Below are 18,794 nucleotides of genomic sequence, written 5' to 3' on the forward strand. Positions count from 1 at the left end.
TTTCAATACATTATGTTGTTGCCAATAATTATGACTGATCTACACCCAACCTGCCCTTCAGCATTTTGTTAAACCCCTTCAACAGTGACTCATGGTGCATACAAAATGTACATGCGTGTTAACAAGTTTCAAAAATCCAAGAAGAAAGACACCTATTTTTAAATGCTGTGCCTAAATGAAGGGGAAATGCTAAAATAACTATGAAGTGGTTTTTGTGTTTTTTCTTTTTAAACTACTATTTCCAGAAGGAAGTAGCTTGGGCTTGATGCTCCCTACAGGAGAAATATTTATAGGCTTTCCAAAAAGCTTTGTGTAATTTCTGATTATGACAAAGTGAAATGAAGACCCCTTAGTGGTTGTGCTGCTTTTTTGTCTTCAAGCACATCATCCCTTGAGATTCTTTCACATCTTTGGTTTCAATACAGTACCGCCTGGGTTTCCCCATTTTTTGCACCATATTTCCTATGCAAAGCCCAAAGAAAAAGAAATCTATTATCAGCTCCTTAAAAGGAGAAGGTTTGGATAAAAATTAATATACCATTAAAAACTCAGATCAAACAAGGGAATGTCATTATTCACCAAACTCAAGAGAAACAATCTCTCTTATAACTTTGGGTTCCTGGAGGGGAATTCTCCACCACAGAGTTGTTATAGAGTTGAAACAGTTGCCAAATGCAAAGCAACGAAGTGCAAATGAAGGGCACTTCTAACTCCACACAGAAGCAGAGAGCATGTGCACCCTAGCCGGGGCCAGGTGAGAACAGAACTGGGTTTACATCCCCTATGATAAGTAAAAGTGATTTTCAGGTTATGCCCGTGCAGAATTGAGTATCTGTGTGAAGTTTAGGGTAAAGTCTGCATCTACGTTGAAAAATGATGGTCTGGTATGTATTACAACTTTTTAAAGTCCTATTTTTTCCCCCATCTTAATTGCAAGACGAGGGAGTCTAATTGTGATCACTGTGCACAGAATCTAGGAAAAGACAACTGCCTCCAGCTTGGTGGCACAGGAATGCCAGCCTGCCCCAGCAGCCACAGGAAATATCCCACAAGGTGGTCCACCTGAAGCAAGCAGCTTGTACTGGAACCCGTTCTCTGGTAACGGGTTTTGCTAACAACACTGCCAACTCTGAAGAGAGATGGCATGTGTGATAGAACATTGGAATGGCAGCTCATCGCCTTCCTTAATAAGAACTGGCCCAGCCACTCCTTGGCCCTCAAATGGGAACATTTCCCAGGGAAATTTGTACAGCCTCCATTGTATTCAAACTGCCTCCCACCAGTTTAACTCTACAAATATTTATGAATTTAGGTGCACACACAAAATTGCCAGCCTGCCCTGTAATATCGTCCAGAACAATTTGGAAGACCGAATTCAAGTACAGAGTATAAAGAGTCTTGAAAATTAAGATGCAGCTGCAAGTAAAAAGAGTCAAACAAAAAAGCCACAGCAGTCACACAACGCCTAGTAACGCACTCAGGTGTAACATGGCTTCCTTTGGTTCCTGATCCACTTGACGAAAAGAGCTGCAAAAACTGATCTCCCAAGGCTGCCGTAAGGTCATAGAAATTGATAACCCTTACAAGCAATGCTGATGTGAGTCTATCTGTGTCTTGAAGATAGTGCACTTTGTAAATGAATCCTCCAAAGGCAAATATATTGTAAGTAGCTTGTTATCTCTAAAATACTAAATTGAAGAATACATGGGATTATATTGACAGAAATTACATTTTCTGTAATGGGGTTTAATATATCTGAAATCTCTCCCAAAGGCTTCCAGACTCTCTAACAGAGAAGGGTCTGTTAATGTAGGTGCAATGGACATCAAGAACACATTTATTCACCAAAATAGATTAGCCCATGTAATCAGAGATTTTGTAATATTAATCTTTGACACTTATTGAACAGAAAGAAATACTTCTGTCTGCAAACTGGCATTCTCAGTTCTCCTCTTTCCCCAACCAGGCTTTGGGCCTTTTCTGGATTTTACTTCAAAGAGGATAAGGTTTCCCCATCATAAACACTAATCTAAAAATATTAGGACAATTAATTAGATACACTTCGTTTTAGAGGATATCGGATTTCGATAGCCTTCAAATATGACACTAGCTCTGGGTGATTGTATGAACCTGGCTTTCAGCACACTCACAAAGGGTAATAAATCTTACTTCCTCCAAGCCTCGTTGCCAACCCTGCCCTACAGTAAGTCAGAATACTGTTGGCTGGTACTTGGTACCTAATCTCAGCCTCCCCCCAAATCAGGAATTGATGCATTTCTTTAGAAATAGTATGGCATGGCCCGGAGATACATCAAGTTTTGAATAGCTTCGAAGTAGAAACATAAATTTTTTTTTCTCTTTTTAACACAGGGAGAGAAAAGAGGAGCCCATCCTGGAAGGCACGGCCCTAACAAATGCTCACTGAACTTACTTATTCCATGAATATAAAACCTGACCAGGGAGTTCCTGTTGTGGCTCAGCAATAATGAACCCCAATAATATCCATGAGGATGTGGGTTCAATCTCTGGCCTCACTCACTGGGTTAGGGATGTGGTGTTGCTATGAGCCGTGGTGTAGGTCACAGATGTGGCTCGGATCTTGCTTTGCTGTGGCTGTGGTGTAGGCTGGCAGCTGTGGCTCCAATTTGACCCCTAGCCTGGGAACCTCCATATGCCATGGGTGCAGCCCTAAAAAAAGACAAAAAATAAAAAAAAATAGAACCCAACTGATGAGTGATGATGGATTTTCCTACTTCATAGAAGAGAGAATGCGCCCTTTTTACTGATTATGCTAAAGGGCTTAAAAAAAAAGACATATAGACATTTACAGAGCCAGAGTGAGCAGGAATTAAAATTTCTACTGTGCCTTAAGTTTATCAATTTCTAAAGGAGGTAGAAAGCAATGCCATGTTTTCTTTTCTATGCCAGCAAGTGCTCTTGAACCCACCAGTCAATAGTGTGTTCTCACCTTTGCATCAACAAGCCACCAGGGAAAACTGGGTGTGTCTTCTTAATACAAAACATTAGCGTCTTCTTAATACAAAACATTAGCGGCAGGTTGCCAGAGGGGGAAGCAGATTGTGTGTAAACACAAAGCCAGATTACTTACCAATTGTTCACTTGAAGGATGGTGAGTCCTGTGTCTTGTGCCAACTGCTTTTTCTGTTCTTCAGAAGGATAAGGGTGCTGAAAGAGGACAAAAAAGATAGGTGTATGCACACACGCTTTGGACAGGACGTGTACATCACACGTCACGTGCACCACTAGGTGCAGGGGATTCACTAATAAACCCATATGCTCTGTAAAAACAAAAATGATGTGTACATCAGGCAGTATTTAGGCTATTTTGTCAATAACCTAAGTGTCTAGTGAGCTCTGTAATTAAAGGTAAGAATGCTGAGGTGTGTCACTCTTATTAATGGAATATTACATCATCTAATTAATGGCAGTAAAAGACAAGTCAATTACAAAGATTAGTGAAGTGTATAAATAGCTACTTAGGATACTTGCAGAACCTTGATACTGAGTTTATTCTTTAACAAGTTTATTTGTTGCAAACACACAAAGTTCAATAGGATCTTCACAGTATTTTATAGGATTAAAATAAGTCCCTTTTGACCATATAAAAGGGTATGACCTTGACACCATATTTTACTAGAACGATAGATTTCTCAAGCTGAACCAGTTGGGCCAACAACCTCAGCTCAGGTCCCAGAGTTAAGCGCCTTATTAGCATGACATTCTTCTTCTAAAATACCATGTTGCTGGATGCAAAGATCAAAATTAAAGTGGGTGTATTTTTTTAATACCACCATTCATCTTAGCTCCTCTGCGAAGCACAAACAAATGAAATTCTACCAAAGCTGGTTTCCCTGACTGAATGTCAACAGACACGGGGATTCTGAGCATAGGCCAGGATAAGGTCAAAGACCAGCACATTTTGCATGCAAAGAACAAGCTCCGTTATGTTCTTCAGGGGTTAGAGTGGATAAAAAAATCGGCAGGATAAGATAATAAAACAAAATCCATACTTTCCTAGAGGAATGTTTAGAATTCTACCAAGATTAGTTTGGGCACAGACGTTCTCTGTTTAATAATCAACTCTATCTCAATTTGACATATACGTTTCTAAAGGCTGGGAGAAGAGCTAAGAACACGGTTTCCGTCTATTAGAGACACTGGCGATTTTGAAACACTACATCCCCATTAATTCTCCCAAGATAAAAACCGTTGTGATAGTCAACCTTCTCCGTGCTTATGAATGGGAAAGGGCACCCCCAACTCTCCATTTAACTGTCTGTGCCACTGGAAACTAAATTCTGGTCTATTGAATGTTAATTAACATGGCTTTCAATCTTATTAATAATGTCTGATTAGATGCTAAGAAGGCTTGTTAATGACCACTTCAATGCTTTTATATGTAAGTTTAAGTATGTTCTATATCTATACACATGGGATTCGTTTGTGGAGAGCTGAGATGTAGCCATTTTTCCCATAAGCATTGTCTCTTGATTGTCACTTAATCAATAAATACACAATTAGAATAAGGCTTTGCTTTCATGGAATATCGTGCCTCTCTCTAAAGAGCTCCAAGTATATTACAGACAGAATGGTAATTAATCCCCATTACATCCCTTTGAGGGACATAAATGGAATCTATTGTCCCTCCTGTTTTACAGGTGAGGAAACTGGCTGGAGGAAGGCACGGTCGGCAGCAGCATGACTCAGGGATAGTTCCTGCTTCCTGTCCAGTGTCTAAGTCTTATCATGAAGGAAGGATGTGGCAAACGCCTTTCATAATATCCATTTCTGTCCCATCCCCTCAAAAACCTCCAGACAGCTCTCCCTGCCCTGCAAAGCCCACCACCATCAGGCCTGCCACCTCTCAGATGGCGTCCTCTTCTCTTCACCCCACCCCTCTGTCCAGCCCCGCTGTTCTTCCAACACACCACACTGGTCCCTACCACTCAGGCTCCTGCTCCAACTTCACTTTCAGGTCTCAGCTCAGATGCCAAGCCTGACCCATCCCACTCTCCCCCAGCCCACCTCCTCACTCTCACACCAGCTTTTTCCTTTTTTTCCCCTAATAGTGAGCATCACTCTGAAACACCCGCTCTGATTATTTGTTTCCTTGCTCATATGTCTCATCTCACTCATTTAGTAACTCTAAAACCCCAGCCTTTCTCATTCTCCATCCTCAAAGCCCAGACCAGCACATAAATGAAAGCAGGAAATATCTATGGAATGAAGGGATGGCTCTGACTTGTCATGATGCACAGATAGTCTCCACTCAGATGCAACATCAAAATGTATAATAAAAATTTTTTTCAAAGCCCCAGGAAGTATAAAGAATCCAGTTCGAGATCCACAACACTAGTTTCCATACCTCACTCTGAAAAGTGATGTCTAAACATTCTTTTCAAATAAATAATTCATTCCTAGTAGAAACGAATCCAACTAGGAACCATGAGGTTGCAGGTTCGATCCCTGGCCTCGCTCAGTGGGTTAAGGATCTGGCGTTGTCATGAGTTGTGGTGTAGGTTACAGATGCAGTTCAGATCTGATGTTGGTGTGGCTGTGGTGTAAGGCTGGCTGTTGTAGCTACGACTAGACCTCTAGCCTGGGAACCTCCATATGCCATGGGTGTGGCCATAAAAAGCAAAAAAATTAAATTAAAATTAAGATAAATAAAACATGACTCCTGCTGCATAAAGGTTTGCCACACAATACACACCAAATGAATCTCTTATCCTCTGAATAGTGCATTAAGGTTTGATAGAGCAGTTCTATGTCTATACGAGTTGAAGAATTGCACACAGTTATATATGACCCTGTCAGACTGAATAAATTATGTTGCTACTCACTAACTATGAGACTTTGAACAAGGGACAATTTTTGCTCAGTTTTATCACCTGGAGATTACTCAGGCTAGCAATGTTTAAGGAATAAAAGCCTACTTTTCAAAATATACAAATTTTAGCATCTAGCTGTTGGCACTATTTGCCATGTACAGTTGTACACTGATGTACACTAGTCGTTTCCACTCCATAACATCTTCTGTAATATGACTTGCTTTTTTTTTTGTCATATGATTTTGCAGGTCCTCTGGAAATCTATCGCAGTGATGTTCAATAGAATTAATAAATATGTCAATGGTCCTTCTTCATTGCAGGTGGATGGCAACACCTTTTGCCCTGTCTTGTTAGTTGTGTCTAAATATTATAACCAGAACTGGATAAAAATTAATATTTATGCCATTTACCTTTAGTTACTTTGAAAATTGAGAACTGTCACAGTCATTTATTTGTGCTGTGTTTTCAAGAGTATCTTTGCATGCCTGTTTGTGAGCAAGCTTTACATCCATTCTTATAAAGCAAATGGCATTCACATGTTATTTATGCAAGTGGTGTCAGGAAAATTCTCTTTGGATCATTAAAATTAGCTGAATCATTACAGCTTCAAAGAGTTATCAATAGCCTGCAAATTTTCAGTGCAAATTTAGGTTGTTTCTTTACATCATGCAGTTTCTGATTTCATCGTTTAAATATCATAAAATGAGAAAGTTCTACTGTCTTTTTCCCCTCTGTCACTTTTCATGTGATCTGATTTTAAGTAATTGGAACAAACTGTGTCTAATTTCATGCAGCATAATTGCCAGGCAGCCTCAAGCTATGGAGACCCAGCACTCTGTCTCCATTAAACAATTTTCAGTTGTTCAGGATATATTTTTTTAATAGAAATGAATGAGCCTGGATGAAATGAAATATCACAGTAAACTGGTCATTGTTAAGGGGGGAAAGGCATCGACAAAATTCCTAAAACGTTGTCTCTGGTAGATCAACTGGGTATTTTTCTTTTTCTCGTAGTTCTTGGCCATGGTGTCCCACAAACTTTCAATTCCTTGGGGAAAAAAAAATCTGTAATTGCTAGAATCACATGAAAGGCATGACTTTCAGGTAGTGAATCCATAGCCAAAAATTCACAAAGAGGTAGGCTTTTTAACTGAAATCCAATATGTTTAACTATCTTAAATCCTATGGATCTTTACTAGATAAGCTTTTTGTGGACAGTATGAGTTATTCCTTTGTAGACTTAAGAAAAAAAATAACAAAAACCCAACGTGCCACAGGCAAGGCTGCTGTAAAAACACTCAAAGCGCAGTTGTGTTCCACCCACAGGGCTAAGTGAGGCCGTAAGAAGGGCAAAAGTAGATGTCATTTTACAAAAGAGAGAACAAGGAGTGCCGTTTTAGGAAGAAAATGGGAAATTCATTCGAAACCACCCCAACGATGGGGCTAGGTCCCCACTGCCATTTCGCTGAACACCTTTGCTATTATGGCATCTAAATGGCAAGGACACTGGTTTAAGAAAGATGAGCGGGTTCTTGCGAAGGAAAGGGGGATAGCACTTGCCAGATGGACCAATCAACCGAATCGCTATGGGATATCAAAGCAAATTTGACCACAGTCCAATAGACAGTGACAGGAGACCTTGCCTTTGTTGTGTACATTAGCCTCCTGCCATTATCTCTTAAAAGCTTAATTATTTGCAAACAATTGATCAAGATGGGAATTTGAGAAAGGATATGCAAGGGCCACTGGGAGAACTGCAACGCATTAAGAGAGCAAACAAAATTACCTTTAGATCTTACAATAAGAATTAACGATTGAGACGGGAGAGGGGGCTGTGCAGTAGCTGCAAGGCTTCTTTCTCCGAGTGTTTCCCATTTGATCTGCATTAACACCTCAGGAATGAGTGAAAGCCATAAAACAGTGATTATGTATGGGCAAGGCTGACCTCCCTTCCAACACTAAACCTGCGCACACGTATCAGGCAGGCGGGCTTCGCTGGGGCGAGAAGGGCTGGGCTCCAAGGGAAAACAAGTGGCTTGTGGGCAGTGGACCTCGAGCTAAAGGAAAGAACTCCCAAAATGATCATCCCAGTTTCAATAATCAACACCCTGATTTCTTCTTCCCAGTATAAGTCTCTTGGGGAAAACAGAAACCGCTGGCCACTCTTCCTGTGTTTCCGGATCTGCAGCATGACTTCTAATAATGACCTTGTATCACAGTGATTGCTTAATAACCCCATCAAAGAATAAAACGATCCCTAGAGTATGTGTCCTGTGTCCCAGAAGGAGAGGTTGTCTGGAAAAAAAAAAAAAAAAGGCTAAAAATAGCTTACGTCAAAATTAAGTCTGAACTGTCATTTTACCCGCCACAGAGAATAGGAAGTGACAGAGAGAAGATGGCAACTTTCTAAAGAAAGTTATCTCTGCACAATTCCAATGATATGTTTGGAGATGGGGATAGGAGGGGGCTTCTGATGTGGGTGATCCGATATTTACAAGTTTACTTCATTGGAAGAAAACGTCTGTCTTGTCTGTCTTGAAACAATCGAGTTGACTCTCTCAGAGGAGCATTAATGCGAAAAGAGAAACTCTTCAGCACACGCAGATGGAAAATGTCCAGCCTTATATCTTAACGATATCCTTGACCAAATGTACTCCTTTCATCAAATTTTCCACCCCTGACTGCAAATGCGGATGCCAAGACAGTGATGAACTTTATCTTATCTACCCTGGTAACCAAGTTTCAATAATGTTCCCTCCCTCCCTGGCTTGCCCACTCTAACAGCACATTGTAATGGCAGCAGAAAATTTGAAAATAATCCTGTACAGAGCTCGCTGGTGAGATAATGGAAGGCTACGCTGCCCCTTCTCAAGCCTCAGATTAGTAATTTCTTGTGACACAGAACTGCCTCTCTACCGAAACTGCAAAACAGCTATAACAAAGCAATAGAGGTGGAAGCAATTTTCAAGCAAAATGTTACATGCTATACTTTAAAAGGTATGGGAATAGGTACCCGGGAAGCTGATCTAACAGGAGGAATTATGGCAACTGTCCAATATAACCCTTATCAAGGCAATGTTCTGTTGCTTGGCTGAATATGTTGGAAGAACAATTTCAGAACTTCTTTTATCCTTTTTCCTCCAGCCCTTTGCCTCCTCCACAGCGAAGTTTAATGCATTAATATAAGTTGACCTTGAGCTAAACTCTGGTATGTGATGGAGAGATACTCCCTTTAAAGAAGAAGAAAAAAGCCTACCATATGGCTCTTAACCATTAGCTCTCTGTGTTCTTTTAAAACTTCTACTGAGTTTTTGTCACGAAGGAAATACTGTGGATCTAAATTAAAACAACCAGCTATGTATGTGACCTCTAAGAGCATAAGCAGAAGCTTGTTAACCAAATATATTTCTATTTGTTTAACGTCATTTTTTTGCCTATAGAAACTTCTTCCAATTTAAATAAACTTGCAGCCATTTTCCCCTTATGCATTGACTATGAATAGCTTACACTGTGACAATTACATTGATCTAGGATACTTTTTTCCTTTAAAAAAAATCCATAATGCTTCCCTATTGTCTTTCAGCTTTATGAATTAGTTTTACTGTTTCAGTGAATGCTTTTTTGTCTTCTGACTGCACATTATCAAAGAGACACTTTGTGCCTCCCATTTGCATTACAAAAGCAGTGCACCGTGCAGTGGAAGAACCTAGCCTGAATGCATAGCAGTTGAGTCCTGCATCCTCACACAGCCTGGAATCCAAAGAAGAACCACGATGTCCATGCCGGCTAAGAAGCCAAAAATGTTTGTAGCATCATTGGAGAAGTCACGGGATTTCAACGTGTTGTCTTAATGCCCCACCAACGCTCCTCGCTTACCCAGTTGCTCAGACCAAATGAGCTCTATAGATTGCTCAGCACGTCCTATTTTTTGAAGCCCTAGTCAAGCCATTTTTCCAGACAAGCCCTCCTGATTTCTTGTATACCCAAAAGGGGTTAGAAGTTGCTAGCAGAGCTATGCAAGCAGGAAGGTCAAGTAGGAATCTCTAAACTTGGTCTTATCACATGAAAATGACATAAGTGTGAAAGGAAAAGTTGAACACTGGGTAGTATTTCATAAAAATCTTCACTTTTGCACTAGTGAGACAAAACAATACACAGCAATGAAAACATTTTATAGACAAGAGGCTAATACTATCACGTCTCACCTGTCTCACCTATCTGATGTTTTAATTTCTTATAAATAACTGTTAAACATAAAACAAAAACTAAATTAAAAGACAGGCACTTTTATATTAAGGGATTTCATAGTCCTTTGTGTTAGGAATTTTTTTTCAGTTGCTTGCAATTCTATTTCTAATAACAATGTTTGGATCTATTCTTCATTAGCTAGATATGTTCCAGGAGTATTTTTAAATATATGCATTAAAGACATAAAATGTAGACTCTAAATTAGCAATTACTTATATACTCCTCCTAAAAGTATTAAAATTCATGAAGAGTGCTAAAATTATTTTGAACTGTTATGATTATTAATGAACTCCCTGAATATTGATTCTCTTAGTAGGAAACCATGGCTATAAAAGGAAACACAAAAAGGCCAATAAGAAAAACAGGTTGGAAGGAGTAGGTGGGCAAGGGTGGGGGTAGGGAATAGGGCAGAAAACTCCTGCTTCAGTTTTGGGTCCTCCTTAAATCATTTTCAATAATAACTCATTTAAATTCTTTCTGTTTGTCAACAGGACAAATGCATTACATGCGTTACATGCTCTTGGTGACCGGCCCCCCCCCACCACGAGCAGGGACCATATTTAGCTCCATTTTGTAGATAAGGAAACTGAGGCTCGGCTTGACCATGAAACATGCCCAAGGGCTCACAGCTACTCAGTTCTGGAGCCATGTCTGCTCTCCCTTGAGTTTCTCCACTTGGCTGCACTTCCGCTGAGGTTTCTTTCCCATTTCTCCATTTCCCCCCCGCCCCCCGCTTTCTTTTAAGCTAAACATTTTAAAACCAAAAACATATTAAAATGGAATGGGAACAAAGATATTCCCTGTGATGAGCGACGACTGACTGTTCCTCTGTTGTTTAAATAGCCTTGATGCAGGGAGAGTTGCTGCTTTTCTGCCCATCACCCCCACTGCTTCTGCCAAGATCAAGGAGTGGGGATGGAGCTGTGAGGTGAATGCAAGTTCCCTTTCTTTCTCCACATTCTCCCTCCAGCACCCCTCCAAAGGGGCTTTATTAATAGGGGCTTAGTAGTGTTGGTGAGATGGTAGAAGAAGTAACCAACGACACTTAGTAAGAAGTGAGGATGTACCAGGCATTTTTCCAAAGATGTCGCATGCACTAATTCATTTCATCCTCACAAACACTTTATGAGGTAGGCACAACGATTATGCCCATTTTACAGATGAAGAAACTTAGGCACAGAGAATACAAAGAGCTTTCTCAAGTTCACACAGTCTGTGAGGAGTGGAGCTGGGATTTGAAACTTGGTGATAGAATACAAGTTGAGAAAATTCACTTCCAAACTATTTTGTTTTCTAAGTGAGGAGTGGAACGATCCCATTCATTCCTGGGGAGTTGATCATGAATATATAGATGACTATTACTCATTTCATGAGGAAGCTATTATCTTAATGTGCGTGTATCTACAACCCAGTTTTATTAATGGAAGCAATAGGAAATTTTGCTACAAGACACAAAACTCAGTGGAAACTAATACATCCATCACTTTATTAGTTCTTCTAGCTTTTCTTATAAATATAAGAGCAATGGTAGACTCTACACAAGTATACTCTTCAAGGGTCATAGAAACAAATGCCTGCTATTCCATCCAGCTACATTACAACATGCCTTAAATTGTCTGCTTTGAAATTAATTGTTGTGTGTTTTTCTACCAATTACTTTCATTCTGTATGTAATTCTTAATCAAATATGAGTTAAATTACATTTGGAACCATTTCATTTTAGTAGAATACTAATAAAAACACAGGAATGCTATTGCCATTTACAAGGCAACTAGCCCAGATCTATGCCCAATAAATGTTTGTGGTATGAATGAAGGAGCGCAGTTGAAGTCAGAGACACCCCAACTGCCTCGACTAGCATTTATAAGCAGATGACTTCAGATAAACATTAGAAAACTAGCAGCCCCCATCCCAACAATTGTTCATTCTTCACTCTCAGTTCTACAAATTCCAGAAACAGTACAGACTCGATTCACTTTATTTAACTGACATTTTTACAATGCTTACTCTGTGCCAGGCAATGTTCTCAGTGCTTTACCAGTATTCATTAGTTTCACCCTTATAACAAGTTCAGGAGGTCAGTGTTCTTACCCTGAAGTGACAGACGAGGAAACTGAGGCACAGAATCTAAGTTACTTGCAAATAGGATGAAGCTGGGATTTGACCCTAAGAAACCTCATTCTGTAGTCCAGGCTCTTCATTCCTGGGTTATTCTGTTTGTCATTCTTAGCGTGTATACCTTCCCCTGAAGTTTCTCCAAAACCCACTCTGTGTTGTTGTTGGGTTTATTTGTTGCAAAAGTTCCCTTCCCACTCTCCAACTGCAATGTAATAAAATTCGAGTTCTCCATCTCACAGGGCCTAGCCCAGGACTGAAGAAAAGAACAGAGGAGGCTATTTCGACATACAGGCTCTCCCCCAAGAATTGCACTGCAACAAATAAAACAAAACAATGGCACACCATCCTAGACCACTTTTCTGAAAAGAAAGTTCATGACCAGTTTATACAATAAATGCCAATAAAATAAGGATCTGGTCTGAACTACATACAGCTCATCTCCGCTATTGCCAAGAGCATGTCAGCTAAAAGGAGACCACCCCACGTCCGAAGAACACGTTTCCACTTTAAAAATCAAAGCGAAAGAGTTTTGAAACCAGGAAAAGAAAAGGCGAGGAATATGAAATACGAAGATACCATTTGGAATGAGTCTGTTGACGGGTCATCACTACTGCCTTTGCAGAACCCTGTCCAGCATTAAATATTGAGACAAACATCCTTGCAGGAAGAATAAAGCACCCATAAGTTAGAAGCAAAAAGGTACATTTGGAGAGAAGATTTGAGAGAGAGAAAGCAAGAGACAGGGAGAGAGAGAGAGAGAGAGATGGAGAATCCATGCTGCTCCCAATATGACTAAAGACCCCTGGAACTGGTACTCATTCTCTAGTGCTAATTTTCCCACTTAAATTACAGTGATGGTGTAGCCTCATCTCATTAGAGATCATTGTCCCCAGTAGACAGTTGTGTTTATGGGGGACTCTGGCTGTTCCACACCTGCTGATCAGGTTGCTATGTGATCAAGGCTGCATACAAACAGCAGACTCAAGCTTGCTGGACTGCGACTGATGAGCCCGGGCTAATTCAGGGGTGATTATGTAGTTTACTGGACCACTAAACCTCTTTAAGCTTGTAATTACTGCCTATTTGAGTAAAGAACATTCAAAAGCAATTCACTGCATCATGCCTGCCACAGCTGGAAGCAGGCTGCCAGCAGTCTGTGGGGACATTAAAATCTACAGGGACGTGGATTGAAGCCCAGCTAGCAGACACTGGCAGCAGCCAAGTCTGTGCCTATTCCCGCTCACCTCTCCTGACCAAGCTTACCATTAAAGGTGCCGTGAAAACTGTAGAACAGCCATAAAGATGACAAATAACGGAGGGAAATGATACAAACTACATTTTAATGATTTCCCCCTTTTGTAAAGCTAAAATCAGAAAACTCTTTTCACAACACCCAAGACAGAAAAAGCAGATGCTTTATATAATATACAGCACTGAGATTTACTGTGTACTTGCTCAAAGTTCCGTCAAAAAAAAACAAAAAAAAACCTTGAAAATAAAATGCCCACCTTTTATGCATTTCAGGGTGTACAGTCACTTGAGATATCTTCCACCCACTTGGTTGTCGTGTTTATAACCTTAGCTGGGAAAATATCGTTTAGCTAGTTGATTGACATTTTCTAAGATCACGTGTCGTTTTTTGCTGTTAATGAATTAACATGCTGCTCAGACACCTGAGTGATATTTACTTTCAAGAGTCAGAGAAGATTTCAGAAAAAAAAAAAAAAATGTATCACTATTTATCAATGTTCTCGTTTTCTTTGGCTGTCACCTTAACAACTGCAGTTCTTTTGTATAACAAAAGTGTAAAACATGCTTTGCATTGCTGAGGATATAATTATTACTTGTCTCTAAGTAACAAAAAAAAAAAAAAGGGCTGGAACTTAATGAAGGGGGATTAAGTTAATTTCTTTTTTAGCTAACAGTTTCCTGTCTCTTAAAATGCAGACCTTGGTGAATATAATGTTCAGGGAAGGAAAATTAAGCTTTTTATTTCACTAAAATCTCCACTTTGGAATATTGATATTAAAATATTAAGATGATGTTTATTCTTTAAAAGTATGTAAATTCGGTATTAAATAAAGCCACAGAAATCCTTTCTGACTACTCCATCCAAACTCCACAGATCCGGGGGGTTTATGTGTTATCTACACATCATTCCTATTAATATTCATTAGATGAGTCTGCTTGCATTTTTATAAGCTGTGAGAGAGGCAAAGAAACAACCAGAATTCTTTAACACACAGGCATTATCAATTCAACATACGCCAAATAGCAGAGCACACAGATCTGAAGTTAAGATTCAAACACAATTTACTTTTACTTAGCTAATTTTCATGAAAACTCTTTTCCTTTTACCTATTGTAGTCTAAGCTATTTAATTATCTCTATTCTCTGTAACGTACACTTTAATTTTTAATTTGAGATTATTCAGCACTCTATTTTACCTTGGTTAACAACAAAACCCTTATCTTGCAATCAAAAGAGAATTTCCCTTTAAGAAAAAAAAAAAAAAAACTAAAAACTTTAAATTGTCTTAGTAATAAGATTACCTTTATCTTTATGAACCTCCTTAAGCAAACCCTTTTTAACTCCCCAAAGCATTTATTGATGTGAATTCACTGTCTGTCTCCAGAGTGGATTACAGAAGAGGGAAGAGTCTTAGTCAAAATTTGGGCAGATCTTTTGTATTTGTTTGCCAAATTATGTCTTCTCTGTTGTCCAATCTAACTGGACAAGGAAATGCTCGTAGGTTGCGGACTTTTTACTGTGGTGTTCCCACAGATCTCACAGATGTTCATGAGACATCTTAACTGAGTGGGAGAAAAGGCTGGCCTTGTCACCAATGAGATGACAGGATAAAGATGGCAGAAATAAAGGTATTCAAAGTTAACTTGGAATGTAAATTGGGGCTGCTGCTATGGAAAACAGTATGGAGATTCCTTAAAAAACTAAAAAACAGAACTACCATATGATCCAGCAATCCCATTTCTGCATCTATATCCCCAAACCAAAAACTCTAATTGGAAAAGATACATGCACCCCAATGTTCACCACAGCTCTATTTACAACAGCCAAAACACAGAAGCAACACAAATGTCTGCCAACAGACAACTGACTTAGGAAGATGTGGTACACATATACATGAATATTACTTAGGCATAAAAAGAATGAAATAGTGCCATTTGTAGCAACATGGATGGACCTAGAGAATATGCTTAATGAAATAAGGCAGAGAAAGCTAAATATATCACATGCATGGGAAATCTAAAAAATAATACAAATGAACCTATGTACAAAACAGAAACTCTTACACATAGAAAACAAACTTACAGTTACCAAAGGAGTGGGGGGGGTGCGCACAACAAATTGGGAGTATGGGGTTAAGAAATACAAACTCCTATACATAAAATAGATAAGCAACAAGGATTTACTGTTTAGCACAGGAAATAATACCCCATATCTTGTAATACCTATAATGGAACATAGTCTGCAAAAAAAAATATGGACTCGAAAGCCAGAATGGGTTTTGTTTTTGGGTTTTTTGGGTTTTTTTTTTTTTTTTTTTGCCTCTTTTGAAAAATTTTATGACTCTGAGTTTGTATCCCTTACATTTGTATAGCATTTTACAGTTTCAAAGAGCTGTTTATTTTATTTTACCAAATTTAAGCTCTACTATTACTATTACTTGGCCGGGTTGGAAGGACAGGCCATGTCACCTCCATTCCATAGGAGAAAAGACAAAACTCAGAATAGATACGTGGCTGGTTGTGTGGCCAGGGAATTGCGGCTCTTAGGCCGATAGCCCAGGCCTCCTGCTTCTTAATCTTGCTCTCTTTCCACTCTACAGATGCTCAGTTTATATTTTAATGATAAAATAAAGAGCTGTCGCCATGTCTTTCAAAAAAACCCTTCCTTGCATTGCTGGGGCCAGCCTCTGTTTTGCTGGGTAAACGTGCACCACTCTATACACAAAGGGCACAACAGAAAACTGTGACTAAAACAAGATAAAACAGAACATCGTTCAAATTAGCTGTCATCATTTCTAACAAAACTCACATAGGTAATCAAAGTGGGGATGCTCAAAAGTCTTAAAAAAATAGTATTTGCCCTTCTTCCAAAACAGGCTTCGGGAAAGAATTATACTCACTGGGTAGTTTGCTTCTCTTTGAAACAATCAGACTTGGCTTTGTTTTATGTAATGTGTCTTTCTTTGCCATTCCATGTGTGACATGAGGTTGCTAATAACATAAACAAGGCACCTAACTTTCCCCTTTCTTAAGTCACTTTCTAGGAAAACTTGGGCCTCAGTGGACAGTCATCAAGTTGCAAAGGCCAGGAGAGTGGTCCTTAAGGCCATTTCTGCTTCAGCGATGTGGTTACACATTGACAAAGGGCAAAGCTAGAAGAAAACATTTTAGGAGTTATTGGTTTCAAGAGGGGCAGTTAGGTGTACTGACTGGGTGACACCAAGGCTCAAGTCCCCAGACCCACACTAGCAGTGTGATCGCGAGTCTCCTCTTCCTCTTTAGTGAAAATGAGGATGACAAAACTGGTCAAATGAGACGACATACATCAAATTGCTTCCCCTAGCAGCTGGTCTGGATGGAGCACTTAGAACACTGCAGCTAGAGCTGAGATGAAGCAGAAGGTTGAACGCATCTAAGTAAACATACTATATACATATGTTTTCTCTCAGTTTGTAGGGAAGAGGATCTAACTAGGTAATTCTTATAATTTTTTCCTAGTGTTTAAATTAGGTACCGTCTTTTTCTTTTCGTCTTTTTAGGGTTGCACCTGCTGCCTATGGAAGTTCCCAGGATAGGGGTCAAATCGGAACTGCAGCTGCTGACCTACACCACAGCCACAGCAATGCAGGATCTGGCTACATCTGCAACCTACACCACAGCCCACGGCAACACCAGACCCTTAACCCAATGAGTGGGGACAGGGATCAAACCCATGTCCTCATGCATACTAGTCGGGTTCGTTACCACCACTGGGTCAAAACAAAAACTCTTTTTTTTTGGCCATGCCTGTGGCATGAGGAAGTTCCCCGGCCAGGGACTGAACCCACGCCACAGTAATGACCCAAGCTGCTATAGTGACAATGTTGGATCCTTAACCCGCTACACCACAAGGGAAATCCTAAATTATGTTTGAATGTTTTGCAATTCTCTTTATTTGGACAGTCACTTCCAGGATATCAACGGACAGGGCCAGCTTCACAAGGCAGTCACACGGGGACCCCCACATAGAAAAGCTCCATGCCTGGGTTCATTTGCTCCTCTTGAAAGTCATTATAATTTTTTTAGGAGCCCTGCCTTTTCAATTTGCACAATTGATGTTTAATAGGATGCATTCTCCGCAGATCCTATAGCCAGTACTGCTAAAAAGGAGAGGAGGTTATGTTTCTTCTCTCAGATGCTTCACACTCAGCTACGCACCCCCTTGCATATATCAGAGCTGTACAGAAGTAAATAAATAATTACGACGTTCCTATCTTAAAGAGTGTAAAAAAAAGAAACCACTAAAACAGCAAGATGTCAGAGGTGAGACTGACAGCACTGATGTGCTCAGGGCTCAGAGAGATGAGTAAGGACACTTAAATGACCCTCCTGTGGCCTGCCAGGGTTCACACAGTCCTGTAAGTGCCTAAATCACCCTCGGGGACAGATGGAGGCACTGAGAAAATAGTCCATATTATAAAGTCAAGGTGGGGGGGAATCAATAATCTGGAACCTTCAAGGTGTGAGGCCCATTCTGGCTCTGTGGACTTCGGGATGCTGAGAGCCTTTGTCTTTCCGTGGCTGGGAGTCAGATGTGGCAATTCGCCCACCCTCCTTGGCAGGGGATGAGCACCACATTTGGCAGAAAAGCATGCTCTCGAGAAAAGGGGGCAGAGAATCTTTTGGCCTGGGCCCCAGCTAGGATAGTTCAAGAGTGAGGACTGGCCCTCGCATGCCAACCAAATGCCACTGTAATTAAAAACAAACCTTTGGAAATCAAGTATCTGGAAATTATTTCAATTCCAACACATTCACAATGCGAGCTCATCAATAGTTACCAATTAATTCATTTGGTCACAGGATTTGGCGGGGCGGGAGGGGGATGCTGTCATGTTTTTCAAAGTCTTTCTTAAGCACAACTTCAGGTTTTGTTTAGGGAGGTCCAGATAAATACATAAATGAGCAAACGAAAAAGAGAAAAATGTAGGTACTAAGGCATGAAGTTTCAGAAATCTCTCGCATGTTCGGACCTGCACCTTACATCAAATCTTCTACGATGCCAGCCCTGATTTTTAAAAATGCAAAAGTCGCTCATTTTGATGATGCCAAATGATGAACTCGACTATTATATGCATCTGTTTTGTTTAATGGCTTCATTTGTCTTAATAACAAAGGGAAACTAGATTTTACAGATGAAAGCTTTTTTTTTTTTTCATGGCTCCAATGCAACTGGGATTTTAAAAATCTGTGATGGTAACCAACATGTGATAACGGCTGCTCTCAGGAGCCCTATTTGGTACCAGTTTATGCAGTGGAAACCTACACAGAGTAACCACCAGCAGGGTCC

At 40.0% G+C, this 18,794-nt stretch overlaps 1 protein-coding gene across 6 annotated transcripts in view; it reads right to left on the reverse strand.

Annotated features, from left to right (window-relative positions):
• Positions 1 to 18,794, reverse strand: part of MEIS1 (Meis homeobox 1) — a 140,832-nt gene that overhangs the window by 22,310 nt on the left and 99,728 nt on the right. For all 6 annotated transcript variants that reach the window (XM_005662507.3, XM_021087437.1, XM_021087439.1 and 3 more), the window contains one exon: positions 3,110 to 3,186. In XM_005662507.3, the coding sequence (XP_005662564.2) occupies positions 3,110 to 3,186 (77 nt within the window). The remainder of the gene's footprint in view (positions 1 to 3,109; positions 3,187 to 18,794) is intronic.

This window comes from Sus scrofa, chromosome 3 (assembly GCF_000003025.6).
Source record: "Sus scrofa isolate TJ Tabasco breed Duroc chromosome 3, Sscrofa11.1, whole genome shotgun sequence".
NCBI lineage: Eukaryota > Metazoa > Chordata > Mammalia > Artiodactyla > Suidae > Sus > Sus scrofa.